The 21,368-nt window shown below is 41.5% G+C and overlaps 1 protein-coding gene across 10 annotated transcripts in view; it reads left to right on the top strand.

Annotated features, from left to right (window-relative positions):
- The window catches only part of PALM2AKAP2 (PALM2 and AKAP2 fusion), a 538,506-nt gene that overhangs the window by 308,096 nt on the left and 209,042 nt on the right, over positions 1-21,368 (top strand). For 5 of the 10 annotated variants that reach the window (XM_070459308.1, XM_070459307.1, XM_070459310.1 and 2 more), the window contains exons 7-8: positions 678-779; positions 10,994-11,692. The exons of 1 other annotated variant lie outside the window; for it this stretch is intronic. In XM_070459308.1, coding sequence (XP_070315409.1) covers positions 678-779; positions 10,994-11,692 — 801 coding nt within the window. Of the gene's footprint in view, positions 1-677; positions 780-10,129; positions 10,151-10,993; positions 11,693-21,368 lie in introns of those variants that run through there. 4 more of the 10 variants (XM_070459315.1, XM_070459316.1, XM_070459313.1 and 1 more) reach the window with 3 other exon arrangements.

Here is a 21,368-nt window from a genome sequence, read left to right as displayed (position 1 = left end):
TTAATGCCTGTTAATCTTTGGAATGAATCAGACACATAAAGTGATATTTCCAGTTTAAGGAAAGACTCCCAAATCCGTTTTCCAATTCTGTTTAAGACATGTCTTCCATGTTTCTAGTTTGAAGTCCCATACTTGGCCCAATCCCGTTCTTTGGTGGCTCAGACCAGTGTGAGAGTCCTGGGTTTGATCTCTGGGTCGGGTAGATCCCGTGGGGAGGGAAATGGCAACCCACTCCAGTATTCTTTCCTGGGAGATCCCACGGACAGAGGAGCCTGGCAGGCTGCAGTCCATGAGACTGCAAAGAGTTGTACACAGCAGAGCGACTGAGAACGCACCCACGTCAAGTTGATAATGGCTCTCACTAGTCCATCTCGCTCCCTCTTTTTTTTTGTCCCCTGGACACATTGTGCTCTTAGAATCTAGAGCTTTCTGCTGAATCTTTTCATACATAGAGCTGTTCTGGGGCTTGAGCTCTCTGGCAGGGATCTCTCCTGCCTCAGCTACTCTACTGAACACCAGTCACCGGGCAAATGCTGGGCTTTGTTCACCCTGATCCCCTCTCGCAGTGGCCACCTCTGTGCTCCATTATGTAGGGCAGACAAGCTGCTGTCTCGGCAATGAATCCATTGGGCCTCTCAACACTGTGCCTAATTGTATTCCCTGTTCTCTGCTACCAGATGCAGTAAATCACATTTCCTCCCAGCTCCCCGACCTGCCAATTGTCTGTTCACGAACAGCAGAACCATCACCTGAGCAGGACAGAACCAGCAGAACACCTGGTAAGTCCTGGGGAACTGTTTGCTTTTGATGCCAGGACTGACCGTGGGGCTTGCATTCCTCTGAGCTCTATTAACGAGGGGTGTCCAGATATTCTTACATGGAGGGGGGACCCCCTCCTCAGCGCAGCTTCAGATGTAGAATTTACAGTGGCCACGCAGGGCGGGCACTGGTCGCTGAGGGGTCTCTGAGGGCCAAGGGGAAGGAGTATTGAGAAAATCATAGAGCGCTTTTCCTCCTGCTTCGGAGGAGTCTGTCTTGTGTTGTGGTCTTTATATCAGTCCTCATTCTACAAGATCAAATGAGCTCTGCCGGGAAGCTGGGGGGAAACTATTTTCAAAGTGTGTGAGAATGTTGCTGTAATGCTTTGGGAACTGAGCTGTTTGTACACTGTGAACATATAGATTCTCAAGTCTCCTCATTTCTGGAGTTATTTCTTACTTACCGTGGCATACTTGGAAAATAAAAGGAGCAATTTAATGAACGTATGCTTCTTGCTAATACTCCTCACACTTGTGGATTGTAGCAAGTAATACATTTGTGAGTGTAAAGCATATGGAGAGCTCTGCTTTGCTCTGTTCAATGTGAATGTGTCCCAGAAATCAGAACTGGACGCCGTGCTTAATAAATCACTACCAATCCTTTCTGCTCTGTGCACAGTTGCATAAGGGCAGGGGTTGGATGGGAAAATGAGCCGCCAATGCTGTAGAGTTTGTGAAAATGTAGGTGAACTGGAATTTGAGCATCAGATTTACGCTTTATGTAATCCAGGTAAATTTATGTTTAAAAGAAGTCATGGAAGGATACCTTTATAAGACAATCATGAACTGATAAGTCAGAGGAAATTCTTTATACAGTATTTTATGAAGCAAAGAAGCCTTCCTTTTAACATAAAAGTAAAATAATTCCTCAAGTATTGACATAATTGTCATGCACATTGGCAAAATATAAGTATCTCCTGGGGACTCTATAAATATCTTAGTATATTATTTTACAAACATTCACAGGGTTCTAGAGTTGGGGGGCGGGGTACTGTAAATGGTATCTGGTCAAACTCAAGCTAGGCTCCGAGGATAGTTAAAAAACATGTAGCTATAGTCGTACTACGAAGGGACCATTGGCAGTGACTTAAGCTGCAGATTCTTTTAAATGCTCCAAGATGCACTTCTGAGATCAACTTGGGATAACAACTCTTCAAAAAGGCACACACCTCCCTGCTTGTTATTAGAGTGTTGGTAATTCCCAGTAGTGGTGGGTAAACAGCTTTCTAGCTCCTCTCCACATTTCTGCGACTCACAGGACATGCAATATGACCTAACTAATAGATCAGTTCATGAAGGCGGTAGGGCCAGTGGGTGGGGACTGAGAGATATGAAAAGGATTTGAGCAGTATTGGCAGTCAAGGAATGTAAACTTCAAGAATGATATGTTACTGGGATTGCTGTTCTGTGTGCATAGGAATACACATACTATCACAAGCTATCATCCTTCCTCTTGGAAGACACTGTGAAAACATAATGAATCCAATAGCAAATGCCTTTTTGAAAAAGTATTATGTGCTCAGTCTTCTAAAAAATAAGTTTATATGTACTTTTATCAGTTAAGAACCAATATGCATAAATGTATCTACTGTGGAAATATACAGATGCAGAGGCTTGAAAGGAATTGCATTTGATGTGGTTAACTGCTTTGTCCTGGCTGTTTTTGAAATAGAGCATCCAGATTAATGATCAGTTATGGCTAACAGTGACTACACAGAGCATGGATAGCATACAAATGAATGGCAGTCGCCCCTGGAATTCTTTCTTTTAGATATCATCCATCTTGCTTTAGGAGCGTCCTTTTGAAAATTTGCACAATCTTAGGGCCATTTTAATAAATGTCTCTGGTCGTTACTCAGTATTATGACAAATATTCTGGTTGTCTGGAGTTTGGGAGGTTTGGGCTTCTGTATAAATGGGAATTTATTTAGAACCTTTGCTTTGCAGAATCAGGAGGCTTCTGTTCCAATTCCTTATTCAAACATGGAAGCCTGGGGACAGAGCCCTGCCAATCAGACCACAGGCACACATCATGACCTGGGTCTCCCCAGAGATGGCCATTCTGTCTGTAATTGGCTCTGACAGCTGGGAAAGTTCATCCTCAGATGGAGCTCTCATTAGTCTGCTGCTTTCGTCTTTTACCTATTTTTATGTATCCTTATCCTGCTCTCTGGAGCCCTTCAGAACAAACCTAAGTTCTGATTTCCATTTAAATGTTTGAAAACGGCTGTCACATCCTGTCTTTCCCAGGCCTTCACTTTCCATCTCCTTAATGCCCACAGCCGCAGTTGGTCCATCTGGTCCTGAGATGGTAGGATTCTTGGATCCCCTTGGCCGTGCCTGTCCCCTGGGAACACACCCCGCTTGGTCTCTGAAGAGCAAGACTCGGGGCTGCCCAGCGCACTCCGGGCCGCACGGTCCCCCCGTAGAGGCCACGGCCATGTGACTGCCTCGGCGGCCTGCACGGCCTTTCAGCTTCAGGCTCAGGTACAGCCTCCGAAGTGAGCGATGTGCGCCGCTCCCGGGCCTCCTTCCCTCTGTCTGGTGGAGTCACTGCTCCACAGTTATTTCAGCGGCAGCGAGCAGTCTGCTCCCCACAACTGTGCATGTACTGCTTCGCCTTCTCAAATGCAGAAGAACCTACAAATTCCTTTCCTTCTAATCTTAGGAGGCAAAAATAAGGATGAGCTATGCGCCTCTCGGCCCTTGGTAGATTCCACATGACTGTTAAGTTTCTTCCTGTTAAAGTGTCCCTTAGGAGTGTCGGGGCCCCTGGGGTCACCGAGGAGTCTCCGGAAGGTGGCAGGGCGTTGAGGTGAGCGGACTTGGTGTTCTGTCCCGTTTCAAGCACAGCAGCTTCCCCGGCCTTGTGCTTCCATATCGTATTTCTGCATCAGGTTTCGTTTGAATAAAGGGTTTAACCATTTTGAAAGAAGAAAACTCTCTATGTTGTCAGGTTGTGGCTCTCAACACCCTCATTTTTCCTCTCGGTTTAGTATCATCTCAGATCTGAAAAGAAAACTGGCATGATTTATCATCATTTTACTGATAAAATTGTTGTACAGTTTGATACAAAATCAGAAGCCTACGGCTCACCGTTAGGGATCCTCTGGCCCTGGGGAATTCTCACCCGGTAACTATGGGGCATGGCCCTTCAACCAGTGACAAGTTCTGCCTGTTGTCCTAACACTCATGGCACATGTTTCTGTCTTGTCCACATAAGGACAATAGGGACTTTATGATGACCCAATATGTTTCACCTCTGTCATTTTCTGTCTAGAGACTTGAAGGAAAAAAAATTGAGATTAAGCAGAGCCCAGCTTCTGCTCTTTCAAAATTGACTCTAGAATTTAGCCAGCCATGATGTCCAACTGTTTATATATAGTTTATGGAATTCCTTCCTTCTCAGTTTTGAAAATTAAAACTTGGTGTTTTTGCCTCCAGTGCCTTTCCTGATATGTAAAATCCTTGGGACCAATTCATTGATGTGGGAATTGGAGTGCAGGGCCCAAAGCACTGTGAGCATTTGTATCCCTGGGAGTTTTATTATCTTCCAATCTTCTCTACTCACCTGGGTTTCAGTTACCTCTTAGCAGTATTCTTTCTGACACTTCTCAAGCTGTAAAGTGCCCTTCTTGACCAAAAAGACTGAAGCAAAATCAATATGAGAAATCGGCTTCGGCTTTTGCTAGATGGCATCACCAACTCGATGGACATGAGTTTAAGTAAGCTCTGGAAGTTGGTAGTGGACAGGGAAGCCTGGCGTGCTGCAGTCCATGTGGTCGCAGAGAGTTGGACACGACTGAGCAACTGAACTTTGCTGTCCTTCAACATTATACCCTTGCTTGCTTATTTTTGTTAAAACCACAGTGTCTTGGGAAAACCTTTGATTTGAAGAAATGTTTGATTACTGGGTTTTGAAGTTAGAGATTGCTCTCTGCGACAAGAGGAAGGATTCACTCCAAATGAATATCCTCATTTTCATCATTTTTGACATCACAACACTAATTTTAAATTTTCCACCTCAAGAGGAGTAAACATAAATGCATATATATAGTTTTATGTTCAAAGAGATACATGTATGTATATTCATTCAATAAGCCTAGCGTATGTATCATTTTTCTTCCACATGGTACATTGCCAGCCACTTGATGTGCATCACACAGCAAAGATCTCACTCCTGGGTGATGGTCCTGGTCTGATTGTCCATTGCCCTCCCTCCTTTTGGATTTGATACATCACTGACTCACAAGCCACATGGGCTCTTCATGGCACCTTAGAATATCAAAGCTGGATACCATATATACACACATATATATGTATATATGTGCATTAATATTTGTATAACTGAATCACTTCTCTGTTTACCTGAAACTAACACAACATTGTAAATCAGCTATACTTTAATTAAAAAAAAAAAGCTACATACCCTTCAAATGTACCTATGTACAAATGGGGAAAATGAGGCCCCAAATTGAAATGTGACCTGGATAGGAATTCAGACTCACTATCTTTCTCCCTTCCCGTGACACCTCCCATATGATGACTGATGACAATGGGACATGTCTTTTTATACTTTACACATGGACCCTCAACTTTATTCTTCCACCCATTGATCACAGTGAGTCAAGGAAAGTGAGCTGGGAGCAGCCTGGGTCAAGGAATTTAACAATGATCAAAAGTTCTGTCTTCATGGAGCACAGTTCTGTCTGGTGTGCTCTTGGCTGGATTCTGAAATGGAATCTCACCAGTTTGTATCACTCTCCGCTTACCTGTGCCAGGGTACTTTTCCCTGGACCCCTTAGAGCCCTTGGAGCTGCTGTGTTTACCAGGCTGAAGGTGACAGGGAACAAGAGGGTGCAAAGAGCCAGGGCAGCAGGTTTGACCTGGAATCAAGCATTCTGTTCTCTTCACACCCTCTTTCTGGGCCCTGTGATGTCCAGGTATCTTTCCTGGAGGCCTTCCATTCTTGCTCATACTTCAGAACCTAGAAGCTAGGCTCATCAACCCCATTAGGGTATCTCTGCTTCTCCAAGGTGACCCTTCTATGGATGAAAGAGCTGTAGGGGAGAAAAACCAAGGAAACCAAACACAGAACTCAAAGTCACAGTATCAGTGATGTCATCCATTTGTATCCCTTTGCAGAAACTGGCCCCTTTGGTTCTTATTCTTCATTAGCAAAACGGAGATGCTCCTTGCTCTCTCACTGGGCTGTCGGAAGGCAGAACAGACATGCTTGTATCCTCCAGTCTCACTGCCATCGGTGTGTAATACTTGGAAATCAATACTTATATCCTTTTATAAAAACATACTTCCAGACTCCAATCAACCCATCATTGGAACATCTACTGCACTCTTTCCTTTTTTTCTCTGTTTCCTAGTCCTTCCTCAAATACTTTTCTTTATGTCCATGTGGCTCTTTAGAAATCTCTTTCAAGGGCTCTCCAGAAACTCCTTCCCTGCGCAGTATCCTCCTCCTCATTTTTTTTTTTTTCCAGTAGATGAACACAGATACCAAGCCCTTACGATCCTCAACATCGTGTACCTGTGGCATGGGGAAACTTGTGGGAAGAAAAGGGCAGATCAGAGAGCGTTCATTGTGGTTAGGGACGAGGGCATGATGTGAGGGAGAGGTCTTTGGCAGCAGTAAAAAGCAGAATTTTAAAGATTGTGTGCATGCCTCCTAAACAAAACATAAATCTTATCTCCCTGCTGGTTCATATCCATCCTCGTTCATATTTGGGATATTATTGGCTGAGAGCTGAAGCAAAATAGAAATACTTAGTCACAAACAACACATTTAAGAAAAATGCTCACACTTCCTTTGTGATTTTCTGAATGTCTAGTAACATTCTCATATGTGTATCCATGAAGTCTAAATATTGTCTTAAGAGAGTAGATCTTTAAAGTTATCACCCCTAAAATTATATAAGGGGGTGAAAGGGCCAGCTAGCCTTATTTTGGTAATCATTTTGTAGTATATATGTATATCAAATCATCACATCATACGTCTTAAGCTAACATATGTTATATGTCAATAATATCTCAAAAAATCTCAAAAAAAAACAAAAAATAAACAAAAATATTGCCTTTGTGTAAGCTAGAGCTTATCAAAGTGTTTGCCTGAAATGCCTTACTAAAGAGAAGAGAGTGAAGGCAGACAAGGAATGTGAGACCAAACCTGAAGAAATCTCCTAAATATCTGTGGTTTCTTTAAAGACCTAGGTCTTATCTCGGGAAAAAAATACATATGAATGTTGTCTTTTATGGCATAATCTATCTAAGCTTCTTTTATTATGAAAATGTCTTAAAGTATTCTACTCTCAAATTCTAGAAATATTGAAAGAACAGTGTGTATCCTATAAATATTAATCTGTAACCCTAATGAATCCATGTCACTTGCGGTTCACACCCAGAGTTATCTCACACTTCACAAAATGTAGCATAAAATCACAGGCAAAAAAGAAAACCCACTGAAAAGAAACTCTGTTCTTTTCTTACCTATTTTTCCTGAAGGATGTTGAAAGGGATCCAATTCATATCTCCACCCAGAAGGACTTATATTCCCTTTTCTTCCCTCCACAAGTAACTCTCCAAAGCATCATCCACTGCCACAGAATATCCCCTCCCTAGCCATTTTTCACACAGCTTTTACTGTCTCTTCCATTAAACTCCTCCTTTCTCAGCTCTTTATTGTATGGATCTGATTAACCATTCTAGCAAAGACCTTCTCCCCATTATCCCTCCTTTCAGTCCAGTCTCTGATACTAGGAACAGGCAAGGATCAGCTGAGGCTGGGTATTAGGATGGTGGAGAAGGGAAAATTGGACCACAAATGATAGCATTCTCATTGGTGGGCAGAGAGAGGGAGGGATATCCCTAAAGATTCCTATGTTAATAATTTATATCCTATCAGATATGGATATAAAAGTAGAGATGTTTTATTCCGTACTCTGTGTTGATTGCAGCTCAGTGTATTTGATTCACATATTACTGGATGTTTGGGGTTTCATATTGATTTACTGACAATCGTTGTCATTGCTGTTGCAATTCAGTCGCAAAGTCATGTCTGACTCTGCAGTCCCATGGACCTGTGGTCCGCCAGGCTCCTCTGTCCATCATTATTACATTCCTTATTTATAAACATGTCCCATGAGTGTGTTAATAGTGATAGGATGCAATATCTCATCCCAAAACTGTGCCTTTTAATATAAATGTAATATTTAAAGAACAGGGTTTTGGAGCCCATGCGAGATTTTAAATGCCTATTCTATTTGATAACACATTTTGTGGAAAATCAGGAAATAACAGACATAGTTCTCTTGATATTACCGTCATTGTATGAGTCGATGTACCTTTTTGACAAATATTGGTTGGCTTCCCACCGTGTCACTTAAAAAACTCAAAATCTTTGTGCTGAGCAAGTGAAACTTTCAAAACGGACACAATGAAAATAAAGCATTGGAATTTGTTTCAAAGTCTTCTTAAGTGTTAACCATGATCAGATTATATCTTATAAGCAGACAAAATACCATTGTTATTTTTCACCCAGTACAAAATTAATCACTGTGTATACCTTTTCATCAGTGTCATATAAACTATTTGTCACTAGATTAAAACAACCAATTAGACTTTTCAATTAGTAGCATTTGTTTCACAGGTATGTTTAGCAGGTACCTTCTATCCAAAAGGCTCTAAGGTAGGTGTTTGGGGCAGGGAGAATCACTGAAAGATGCCAGGCAAAAAGCTAGCCTTCCAGGATCCTAAAAATGTGTGGAGCTAATAAAACATTCCCACAAATAATTAAATTACTGACTGGGAAGTGTTAAGTGCCCTTAGAGTTTAGAAAAAGTGTTTAGAGAATCTTGAGAAGAGAGGAATAACCTTAGAAATGGGGTGATCAAAGAAAGTTCATGGAAGAGGGTGCAGTTGACCTGAGCATCAGTGGATGAGACACATTTGGATATAAAGAAACTCAAAAGTAGGACATTTCAAGAGAAAGGAATCTTAAAAGCAGGGAATGTTAGGTGTGAGATGGTGTTTTTTAGCTGCTGTCCAGGGAAAGGAAACAACAAAACGTTGATTGGAAAGATAGTTTGGATCTTTTTAACACAGTGGGGAGCTTATAGTTCAGAAAGAGATAGGGACTCAACGGCGATGACAAGCAGAGATGTGACACCAGACTCGAGGGTCTGTCAGTGGAGAAGGGACAAAACAGTCTAGGCAGAAGGACAGCATAGATTTGAATGGTCATGGAAAGATGTCCTGGGAACAGTGAGACCTCTGTTATGGCCTGAGTGTATGTGGAATGAGAGAGGCTGCAAGGCAAGACAAGACAAGAAGGGAAGGTTGCAGACAAATGCCAAGGGAATTATATGCCAAGCTAAGGAGTTTGCTGTTTACCTTCTGCAGACACAAGAGCTGATGAAGAGTTTGTAAGATAACTCTGTGGGCAGGGTGGAGCCTAGGCTAACAGAGGTCGGCTGGCTTTTACTATACAGGGCCAGATCATAAATATTTTAGACTTTGTGGACCATGTATGATCTCTGCTGGGTATTCTTGTTCTTTCCTTTTCTCTTTCTTAAATTCTTTCTTGCCTTTACTCGTAAGTTTTTTCTTTCCTTTCTTCTTTTTCATAACAATTCTTTTTTTTTTTAATTATTTTTAATTGAAGGCTAATTGCCTTACAATATTGGCTTGATGTCTGCTGTACATCAACACGAATGCTTTTTTTAAATTGTAAAAACCATTCTCCTCTCCTTTGGCCCTCTGGAAGTGAAATGACAGAAGTAGCGGATAGAAATCGGACACAGGCTATTGTGAAGAAGGTCTGGTCTAAGCGGTGGTGATAGAGATAATGGTGAGGAGATGCATGGGGATGGGTCTGAAGCAGAATTAGTTTCAGCAGTTGCTTGACGATGGGGAATTAGGAAGAAAAGGGAAAATCAAGTATGATTCTGAGGCTTCTTGCTTGAGAGACTAGGTATTAACTTCTCACCAAGACTATGCTTGTCCCACCAAGACTTTGCTCTTATCAAAACTGCAGGGAGTTTTGAGAGGAGATGGATTCAGTTTTGAAGCTGCAGAGATCGATGTATCTGTGGGTCACTCAGAAAAAGGGTGTCTGGGGACAGCTGGCTCCGTGGGTCTGAGGCCACGTTTCCTCTCATCCAGACCATGCACCTCACGGAGAGCCTCTGAGGCAATAGGTCAGAAAGTATGGAGCGTCGTGAGAGTCTACAGAAGAGGAAAGAGCTGGTCCTGAGGAAGCTCAGACTGGCCCCAGGATTTGGGATGTTGGAGAGGCTGAGAGTGGTACCTGGGAAGACCAGGTAGGGAGCTCTTGTGATCATCATCTAAGAAAGAGGGAGTAGTATCTCAGATTGAGTGATGACAGTGGGACAGAGAAGGCAACAGCTGGGGGTGACAGCACGGGGCAGAACCTTGAGGACTTGGCAGTGTGTGCACGGGAAAGAGGCCTTCTGTGAGCACTGTCCTCGAATTCCCGTGTCTTGGGATAATGCCCCCTCTAGTCTTTCTTCTTCTAGGTCTTGTCTTAGAAACCTAGCTAAGTGACTGAAGCCCACAGAGCATATAATCTGACTCCTTTCATAGCTTTCCATTTTTGCAAATGTCCCCTTTTAGAATACAGTAAATGATGGCCATGTGCCATCTTGCAAAACCCTTCGCATAATCTCCATTCACAGAAAAGGGAAATGTCAAAAAAAAAAAAAAAAAGAACACTCGGTAAAAGAGTTCTTTAAAAAGATTTAAGATTTTGGAACTAGGTTACATCCTAACCAAGGACTTTAAAATTGTCTAAGTCTAGAGTACGCTACCAATCAAGGTGAACTTGCATGTCATCAGCTTCCCTGCAATGTGTCACAGTGGATCTCAACAGTCGCTCGTGACCTTATTTAGCTCCTCTTCCTTGCAAGTTTGAGTGCCATTGAGAAATGGTAACTCTGTACACATGTCTTCCCAGTGCATTTAGCTGCTGTATTAAAACACATATATAATCACCTCTGTCCACAGTGCACTCACTCTAACACTCAAGATGCTTGGAGGTTAGACTAGAAAGGGCACAACACCGTTTTTTTGTCTGTTTGGCAATTAACCATTCACTGGCTTTTTTTGTTGTAACATGCACTTCCTTTCTCTTGTTTTCGTTCAAGCTGTGTACGCCATGGAAATTAATGTGGAGAAAGACAAACAAACAGGAGAGACCAAGACTCTCTCTACATCCACCATTGGCCCAGAGGGGGTCCATCAGAGAGGAGTCAAAGTCTTTGATGATGGTACCAAAGTAGTGTATGAGGTGCACTCAGGAGGCACCATAGTAGAAAACGGAGTGCACACATTAAGCTCAAAGGATGTAGAAGAGCTTATTCAGAAAGCTGGACAATCAAGCTTAAGAGGAGGGCACGTGTCAGAAAGGACTGGGATTGCAGATGGGAGCCTCAGCCACCCTAAGGAACACATGCTCTGCAAAGAAGCCAAGTTAGAAATGGTCCATAAGTCTAGGAAAGATCATTCTTCTGGGAACCCAGGGCAGCAGGCTCCAGCCCCCAGCACTGAAGGGCCGGAGGCAAACTTGGATCAGCCAGTCACCATGATTTTCATGGGCTACCAAAATATCGAGGATGAAGAGGAGACGAAGAAGGTGCTAGGCTATGATGAAACCATCAAGGCTGAGTTGGTCCTCATTGACGAAGATGATGAGAAGTCGTTGAGGGAGAAGACGGTGACAGACGTGTCCACCATTGATGGGAATGCAGCCGAGCTGGTGTCCGGGAGACCCATCTCAGACACCACTGAGACACCCTCATCCCCTGAAGGGAAGGAAGAAAGCTTGGCCACGGAGCCAGCCCCAGGTACCCAAAAGAAAAAGCGCTGTCAATGCTGTGTTGTCATGTGACCACTTCTTTCTTCCCCTTTCTTCCGGGCAGCCTCTGTGCTCTCCACCACTTACGTAGACCTCACTGTACCACTAACTGCGATACTGTGAACTGGAAGCAAACACCTGCCTTGCCTTGCAGTTGGATTGCTTTGATCCCTCTTATTTTTTTCCCCTTTCGTTTTTTTCTCCAGTTTCCTCAGCTCAGAGACAACATGCATGTGTGTGCTTCACTCTTTCCAAGAACTTGCTTTTCCTCTAAACTTTTCCTTGTGTCTTCAAGAGGGAATCGGTTCCTTACTGCTCGATTGGAATGGACTCTTCATATCAGCCAGTGATCTCGTAGCCTTAATTCATTTGACTGGAATTGAACCCGTGGGCACCAGGGGAATCATTTTGTCGTGTTCCTATCATGTAGTCACACATCGCCAGGTCGCTGATTTCTCACTTGCCTCCCTTACTGTGGATCTTTGCTTTTATATCTTATGTGGCAGAATGCTGTGGGGTCTAGCCAGACACTGGTATAGCCAAAAGTGGACCTTACTTAGTCTGTTCAATCTAGGGTGATGCTTTTTGCTGCCTTACATAAGCTTCCAGGTTACAGTATTGTGCATCTCTGGCTTTCCTTCTGTTAAAACTGAAATGAAGTTGATGTAAAAGAAAAAGAACCCAGTGCTTATTACAGCTGAATTATAGGGACTAATTTCATAACCTGCCCATCAGCAGCTGTCTCTCTTTCTTATGACTTAACTGATGGACCCTTTATATAAGAAACACCATTTTTAACTTTCTAAGGACATGAAACAAGCATTGTTTTGAGGATCAGTAGTGATCTCCAAACTTAGGCAAATCCTTGAACCTTGCTTTTATTCTCTAAAAAAAAAGTGTAAATTTTTGTATTGTTTTCTTTTTCATGGATATATTCCGGTCAGTTAATCTGTTTTCAGTGAAGTGGTCATTTTGAGAAGTTTCGCTGTAGTGACCATACTTCTAAAACAGGCCTTCTGACCTGCAGTGGTTGCTGGCATGCTTCCGGTCCATCCATTGTGGACGGTGCTGTTCCTAAATTAACTGTTCATTCACCTGCCCTGTTGATTCCAGAGCTTTCCATCTGGACTCTTTTCTTTATGTCCCTACGAAAAAGAGAATATTACCTATACCTTCACCGTGTAGGTTTATCCACCCTGCAAAATTAAACTTTAAAATGTAGGGGGGGATAAAAGGTTTCAAAGATGAAGAAAGACCTCTCTTATCACTTTAAGTACTTTGAATTCATTCCATAAATACTGATGGAGTGAGTGGCACATAATTGAGCTTCTTCAATATTGTTTTCTCAACTTATAAAGATTCCAGAACATCAAGGGTGGTTTTTATCTAGAACACAATGAACAGTTCTTTAAATTCTTAGCATTTCTCCCAAAGCAAATAGCCACAGCTATAAAAGAACCAAAGGGAAGCAATATAATAAAATAATAATAGAGCAATGAAATAAAGCTGTAGCATTTGAATTGATTTTAAAACAAATATATCTTTTAAGTTTTTTGCCAAATGTTCTTAGTATTGTTGCAGATAATTCACAAATTTATCCATGTTCCATAGGACATAAATTTTAAAAATATATGATAAGATGTACTAGATCAAGTTCAACTTCCGTGAAAAGTATTGAGAGGAGGCAAAAGCAAAGTGACCTGGAGAGAATTTTATTACAGAACCAACTCAATTTGTCCTAAATAGCTTTCTTAGTGCTAAATTTATTATTTTTAATATATTGGCTTAGAAATTGTACTTACTCCAGTTAGAAGGGGGAAAAACAATATTTTTTAGTTTTCGAACAATTACACTTAACGAGCACAAAATAAGTCATTTGATCACCAATATGTAAACCAAAAAAAGTTTAAAAAGGGAAAAATTAATGAGCTAAGTTCTACTTTCTAAGGTGATTCCATCCATGGCTTGATTTTGAACAGCTGAGGGAATTCTCTCTAAATCTCAGGTTTAGCAAAGCAGCTGTTTTTGAATAAAACTGCTCTATTATCTAGAAATAATATCTGGTTTTGCTGCCTATAAACCTCACTACTTTCAGCTTCATGCTCCTCAGTAAATGCTTGTTTAAGCATCATTTTAAAACTTAGAAGACAAGCCAGAGAAACCTATTAGAAAAAGAAAGCAGCTTCAATGTTTTGGACAATCTCTGATTTTAATAATTTATTTAGAAATAAATAATATAAAAGTTTCCCATCTATTTTTTTTTTCCTCACTTGAGGATGAAAACTATTCCATATGAGTTTTTAAAAGCACAGTTAGTGAGTGAAATGATAGAATTTAGCCTTGGGCGTGTTGTTTGATAAACAGAACCAGAGTCTCTCAGGACAGCTGATTCCCTGATCTGAACTAAGCTTCCATCAGTGAGTTAGTTTTTCATGAAGAAAATTTTCTGTACCTCTCACTACACCACCACACATGAGATCTAACAGACCAGTGATATTCTGTGCTCTCATTTATTGATAATTAGTGTAGGGGTTAGCAGATTATATGAATTAAAGCTCATTCTCTGCTTTTACTAGGGAAACTTATGATTTAAATGGTTTTTCAAGTAAGATGTGTTACCTTTATGAAAAATGATGTGTGGCCACAAAAAATGAAGATGTGTTTGAATATGGCATATATATTTGTATAGCTTGCCTTGTTTTCCTGTCACAGTGGGGGATTCAGAGTCAGCCAGTTCTTTAATGGGATGAGACCTGTAATTGCATCTACAGCAAAAAGGAACTATCTTTCATAGTGAAGATATAAACAGAATTGTGACTGTGAACATTCTACCTTTCCTGCTGGTGCTGGCATTGTCTCTGTAAAAACTTCATGATGTATGGCATCATGCCCTTCAAAAATTCAGGGTGTTGACCTACATCACCAGGCTAATTAGAGAATCAGAAAGAAAGCTATCAATACAAAACCATGGTCATTTTTGAGGTCATAGTTGGACTTTCTTTCCAAATCATAGACTCAGAACCCTTTTAAATGGGAAGAGGGAAAGGAGGGACATTTCATTTACTTATAAATAGATTCTCAATGGCATGAAATTAAAAGATTCTTTTAGAGTTAAAATGGTAAACATAAATCTTGCATATCCTGAAAAATTGTGGTGACTTGTATACCTTTGACTTGTTTTTTCCTTTTGATGTGCAACAGGACAAAAGGAAGGGGATTTTCTTTTTTCACTCTGTGCTTTATTTACTTACAATTATATTATTTTCCTTATATAAGCAAAATTAGTTGCCTCTAAAAGTGATTTGACAGTGTCCAGTAATGTCACTTAATATTGGAGTAAAGAGGACAAGACACTAGGAATTCCTCTGTGGCCAAACCCCAATCATGGTTTCCTAAAACTATCCAAAGGCTTTCAGAAAACACAAACAAATTCTAGAGTTGAGTTGATTTGACTCTGAAATGTTAACGACATGTATCAGCTTCTGATTCCCACCTAGTCCATTTTACTTTTTCTGGCAATAAATGTGTTTTTCCTAAATGCAAGGAAACTTTTATTTGGTTAGGGCTAAGTTTTTATCAAAGGGGGAAAATATCTCTATATAATTTCCTAGAGATACAATATCATCTCTGGAGCAAAACGTTGAGGCCAAGTCTGAAAACAGCTTATTTCTTTTCACTTCGTTCAGAATTTCATTTCAAGGGACCATAGAACAGCCTTGATGATGACCATTTATTTAATGCCAGTGAACCAGTGGGTAGCGAAAGAGGTGGCATATACGGTGACGGAGGCAAAAACTGAATCACTAAACCAGTTCTTCCTTTAAAAAACATAATAACTCTGTCCGTGTAAAACACAGATGAACACAGGCAAAATACGCATGGAGGACTTACTTTTGTTCTCTCTTAAAATCTAGAAGCTCAGCCATCTCTGTTTGTTAACAGACCCACCTGTGGAGTTCATCCCACCAAAGGGCCCATACCTTGTGGGAATATTCTGATCTGCAATGTTACTTTGTTTACAACAAAAACCATTCCAAGGCAAGAACAGTTTTATGTTGTACTTTTGCGGTGTGCACATTCATCGTTGAAACCAAGAATTCTCAGCACGGTTAAAAGATAAGTTTCAGAAACTCTGTAGATACGTAATCTTTTAGAAGCTCCTCAATTTATTAATCAAGGTATGCGTAGCTCTGCTGATGAGGATAGAACCAGAAAGCGTCTCTTGTGCTATTGGATAGTATTATTATGACCCAGCGCATACATGGAATGATGTTATATATCACAAAACAATTCCAAGTACTGAGCAGGATGAGATCTTGGATTCCTGGGACCAGTTCATCTTCATTGTGAAGACCTCTTCTGGTCTTATCAGGAAAATTTCCCTGCATTTTCTTGGGAAAAAGAAAAGTCCGTCTTTTATGAGGAGCACAATGCTGTTATATATCTGTATTTTCATAGCTTCAGCAAACTCCATAATATAATCCCCATTTTAATATAAACCAAAATACTTATTATTTGAATGTAGAAAGGCTAGAATAAAAATTACATCCTGAAAGTTTCCAGGGGTAATTTCCCTGGGGAATCCTTGAATCAGCCTCATCCTACCACCCCTTAATTTTTGTATGACTTAAATAGGCCTCTGTGTCCCCTCTCCACACCAGTCTAAAAGGTCTGAACTGTAGCACAAAAAACTTGCTGTCAGTGTGAAAATACCATATGTATTTTGGGGGGGACCACAGACTTTCTGCATCAAAGATCTGGGCAGCCTTAACTTTTATAAAAGAATTTTCAATGCTCTCTTTTACTAAGCAGGGAAACAAAATGTTTCCTGAAATTAATGACTTTTTTATATTTTGTGACTATTTTCTAAGTTTCTACAGGTTCATCTTTTCCCCATATTGCCTCTTACTAGTCACCTGGGGCTATTTTTTGCAAGTCATTGCATTTTTATCAAAAGAAAAGTACATCTCATGAACCACAAAATTCCCTCTAGACTTCAGGCAGTCCTTCTGGAGTAAAAGAACAGAAACACAGAAAGAAATGAATGACAGGGTGGCTTTTGTGTTCCTATGGTTAATGTACTGTATGGTATATATGTTTACAGAATGTATCTGCCTTGTGATGTTAACAAAATGAATGACAAAAAAAAAAAATGAGTTCTGATGTGCCATTTGAAAGTTTGCCTTAGCATCGCTGTTATGTTCTTTTCTGTCCTTTCAAAATCACAGGTTGTATTCCAAAGCTGTATGAGCACAACATTCTCTTCCCCACCCCTACCCAGCCCTTCTTTAGAGCTGTGAATTTCCTCCCAGGAGCCTGAGGCAGAACCTTGTAGTTCTGACCCAGGGGGAATAAAGTAGGCGGAGCTTGGGCGTTGCTTCTGCCCTTCTACTAGTCAAAGACTTCCCTGTGTTCCCATCTGAGCCTGCAGGCTCCCACTCTGACATTCCTGGGGTGGGCCTCATGCAAGGTGTGACCTCCTGCAGTCCTTCCCGCCTTAAGGGAGGTGAACTTGTGGACCCTCCACCTAGATCTGGGCACATGTTTCTAAGCACAACTGGCATAGCTTCAAAAAGCAAAGCGAATGAGATGAGCTCACTTGCTGTGATTGAGCCTTCCCTGAGGGGTGTGCCATTCGTTGTAGTCTAAGACGAGTGGCCTGGTATAGAGGGGAGTAGGGAGTGGTTATAGAAATGGAATAGTTTATGTTTATTTATTTTTTTAAGGAAAAATATTTTTATAATGAAATCTAGATGAGTTATGAAGCTTGACTTTGAAAACACCCTGATTGACTGAGTTATTTCTCTATTCCATTAAGGTAACTTTCTGCTGAGCTTTGTTAACACTCGCCCAGACCTTGGGAGGCATGAGCAGAGGTCCTGTGACCTGCCCCTACACCAGCAGATCTAGGTTGTACGATCAAACTTTCTATACCTGTCATTAGATAACCTGTTATATAGCTTGATAGCTCTCTGGGCCACACCTTTAATAACGTAGAGTGATCTTTTGGAAGGAGATAGCTGTTTTAAATGAAAGCCAAGCCCAGCAATTATCAAAGTCTAACTCATGTATTTAAGGAGTAATTGAGACTTGTGAGGTTAAGGGACCACTTATAATATTATGGTACATTTGAGTTATTTTTATGAAATGGTGACTCAGAGGCATCTGGCCATTTGCATATTGTACACAATATACATGAATGTATAAACCAACAACATGAAACTTACCAAATGTTATTGGCCTTGTAAATATCAACGGGGCTGCATCTTATTTCCAGAGTTAAGTAGAGACTGGAAAGGATTATCCTTATCCATCCACAAAGGAGATACTGAATTTTTAGAGTTCTTAGATTTTTTCCTTAATTTTCTACCAAGTTCTTGAGTTCCCATCACAGTCATACTCAGGCTCATGAATATCATCACCCACACCTGTTCCACTGTCTGACTCACACCAGAGGTCAGAGGTCAAGCCTCAGCATCTGCTCTTTCTCCTCTTAGACTCTTCTCCCAGGAAGCATCCTTTCCTAGGATGGGGTCATTTTCTGCTACCCTAAAAGACCAAGATCCTTTTTTTTCCAATAAGGCAGAGTCCTAAACACTCTCCTTTTCAAGAAAAATAGCCTCTCTGGTTCCCAGACAAATCATTTTAGTTTCTTCATCGTCAGAATCCCTCCAACAGGCCCAACTCAAGTCCAGCTGTGAACCATACTGTCATGACAACAACTCCAGAAATGAAAGAGCTATGTAACTGCCTGAGGGTGGTAGGGAGAGCCAGTGTGCCCTGAGCCTCTTGTTACTATGGGAACCTCTCAGTTTCAAGATGAGGTGGTCAGGGAGACATTCAGTCACTTGGTTGTGCAACATGTCTTTATGCACGAAGAGGCCACCAGGCAAGGCCTGATCTCAACTATTCTTTGTGCAGCTCCAACTCCAATTCTGTGACATCCCATTCTGGTCCTTGGAAAGAGTTCTCTCCTTGGTGGAGTCCTGGAACATTCATTCCTCCTCTCAAGCTCCTGACTTAATCCCATCACACAGGGGTTCGAGAAAATGTTGTGTCTGCGGCAGCTTTTCAATGAATGTAGGTTGTTGATTGGAATGTTCAGCTTTAGCAGCTCACTCGTGGTGAGTGACATCTCTGTAAATATATCCATTTTGTGGTTGGTTGGGGGTGGGATGGGTGGGGCGGGAGACTGTCGTGCATACTCTGAACTAGACTTTCTGGACTAGCTGCTGTACTTTGTAACCTGAAGTGTACTTTGACTGTCCTGTCTCCTTCAGATGAAAAACAAAACAAAAGCTGACTTCAGAAATAACACTGCCAGCGACAGCCGATGCTGTACTTGTAGCTTCTCTCTGTTCCTCTGTACAGTGTTAATAGACAATAAACTGCCTTTTCACTGCATCTACTTCTGTGTCTGTGCCCACATTCTTTCCCCCTTCTCACCTGCCACGAGCGGACTTCAGGCCAGACTCATGGGGAGCACCTCCGACCGTTCACTAAAACTCCACGCTAATCCAGTGCTTTTCAAACCTAAACCTGCTTCAGCATCACCCGGTGGCATCTGCTAAGAACGTGGAAGCTCAGCCACACCTCAGGGACTCGAGTTCAGATTCTGGGGTGGGGCCCAGTAGCCTGCCTGTTTAGTGATGTCTCCAGGCGATTCTGATACACACTCCATCTAACCCAGCCGTGTGTTTTGGGACCTCTCCGTGGGAATCCCGTAGCCTGCCTGTTCCAGCTGGTTTCCACATTAACTAATCCTCTCTCTAACCCCTTTTTGCACATCTGTCTCCACACCTGTCTCCCCTGGTCTTGTTTCTTACAAGCCCTCAGCAGTGGCACTGACTTTGATCCCATGGGTCAAACTCGCTCTCCCTCTTAGTTTAAGTGGGAGGTGTCTATCCAGTGCAGTCTTCTAAACAGGAGCCTCTTAAGACACCTGCGGACTTTGTTTCTCTTCTTTAGTGCTGTGTCCTCTTTCTCTAGAATAGAGTCAGCAAACTTTTCATGTCAGTGGCAAGAGAGTAAATACTTTTGGCTTTGTGGGTCACTTGACTTTCGTCACAACTACTCAGCTCTACCAGGAAACAGCCATACACAACGTGTAAGTGAATGAGTGTAGCTATGTTGCATAAGCTTTATCTACCAAAACAGACTGGGGGCCAGATTTGGCCCTCAGGCAGGTAGTTTGCTGACCCTGGTCTCAGACAGAGCCTGGCACATAGTAGGTACTCACTGAAAAGTTAAAAAGTTATTGTGTGAAAGAATGAACAAAGGACAGGTATGATGACACCTGCAGAACTGTCACAATTGTTTTCTTTGAGGCTATGAAATAAATGAAATTTGTTGGGGAGTTCTCATCTGTTGGGTTTTGTGGTAGATTTTTCTTTTTCTTTTTTTTTGTGTGTGTGTCTTTATGCCTGGAAAGTAACTCAGGATTGAAACTGGAATGGTGCCGCAGACTACCACGCTGAAATTAACAAGAGTTTCAGCCAATAGAAAGTTAAAGAAATGCAAGGCACTCTTGTCCTTGTCGAAAGCGCACCGGGCGTATGAGATCTGGGTGGTCCCTGGGCATCTGTGCATTTGATCTTAGTGTTTGTGGAACCACATCTTATCTAGTCTATCCTCCACAGTGAATGGCAAGGGTTTCTTGACATTATTCTTTTTGTTAATTGAAATACTTGTTAAACAAAAGGCTGGAACCACAGTAGACCATTATTCACCCCCCAACTCTAGGGCATATCCACAGTGACATGCTGAGTAGTGTGTGAAAAGCTGTGTGCTGATATCCATTTCCCAGTGTTGTTGTGACTTAAGGGAAGTTATATTTACACAAAGCACTCTGTAAGCTGGAAGTGGATAACGAATGAAGTCTACTTGTGATGAGAAAGTGTCTGTTCCTCTACTAAAGATCTTTTCTCAAATGTAAACATAATAAACTGGTCAGATGTGTTTCAGAACCAGTGTGAAAAGGAAGCTGCTTTTCCTGCATTGGGTTTGTGACATATTATATTGAACCATATGAAGTCGCCATTTAATAAATCAATAATGTGGAATAGTGACAGTTTCATATAATTCAATCTAATCACTCTTTTTGATTCAGAGATCATTTCCCATCATGGAGGGCAAAAGATTAGCAAATAAACTGTAATTATAGCAGGAGGAATTTAGATGAGGAAAGAACTTTGGAAGGGAACATTGTTCTGTACTTAAAACTAGGCATTTCCCCTGGATAGGTAGGATTTCCTTTAATCTAACGTCGACCTTTTGAGGTAGACATTGCTAATATTCTCCGTAATACATGAGGAAACTGAGTCAAGGAGACAGTTTGTTGCTCAATATAGCAGAGCTAAAAATTAGAGTGGTAACTGGGGACCAAGTTTCAGGCTCAGCCCTCTTCCACATAGAAGGCTCTTGTTATGAGAGTGGTGTGGGGATACAGCTGAAACTGGATACAGAAAGATTTGGGTAACAGAGCCATCTATGCCCCCCCCCCCCAAAAAAAAGACAAAAATGGCACCAGTCCTTATTTTGTACCTTTATCTACTCAGGCAAAGGCTCAGTAATAACACTGCCCCCTGGAGGATGGGAGGTGTCTATGCAGCACTTCCTTCCCAAAAGAAAAGCAATCATGCTTTATCTGTTCCTCTGCGTGATTG

Source organism: Odocoileus virginianus, chromosome 31, assembly GCF_023699985.2.
Source record: "Odocoileus virginianus isolate 20LAN1187 ecotype Illinois chromosome 31, Ovbor_1.2, whole genome shotgun sequence".
Taxonomy (NCBI): Eukaryota; Metazoa; Chordata; class Mammalia; order Artiodactyla; family Cervidae; genus Odocoileus; species Odocoileus virginianus.
This window is presented reverse-complemented; position numbering and strand designations above follow the sequence as displayed.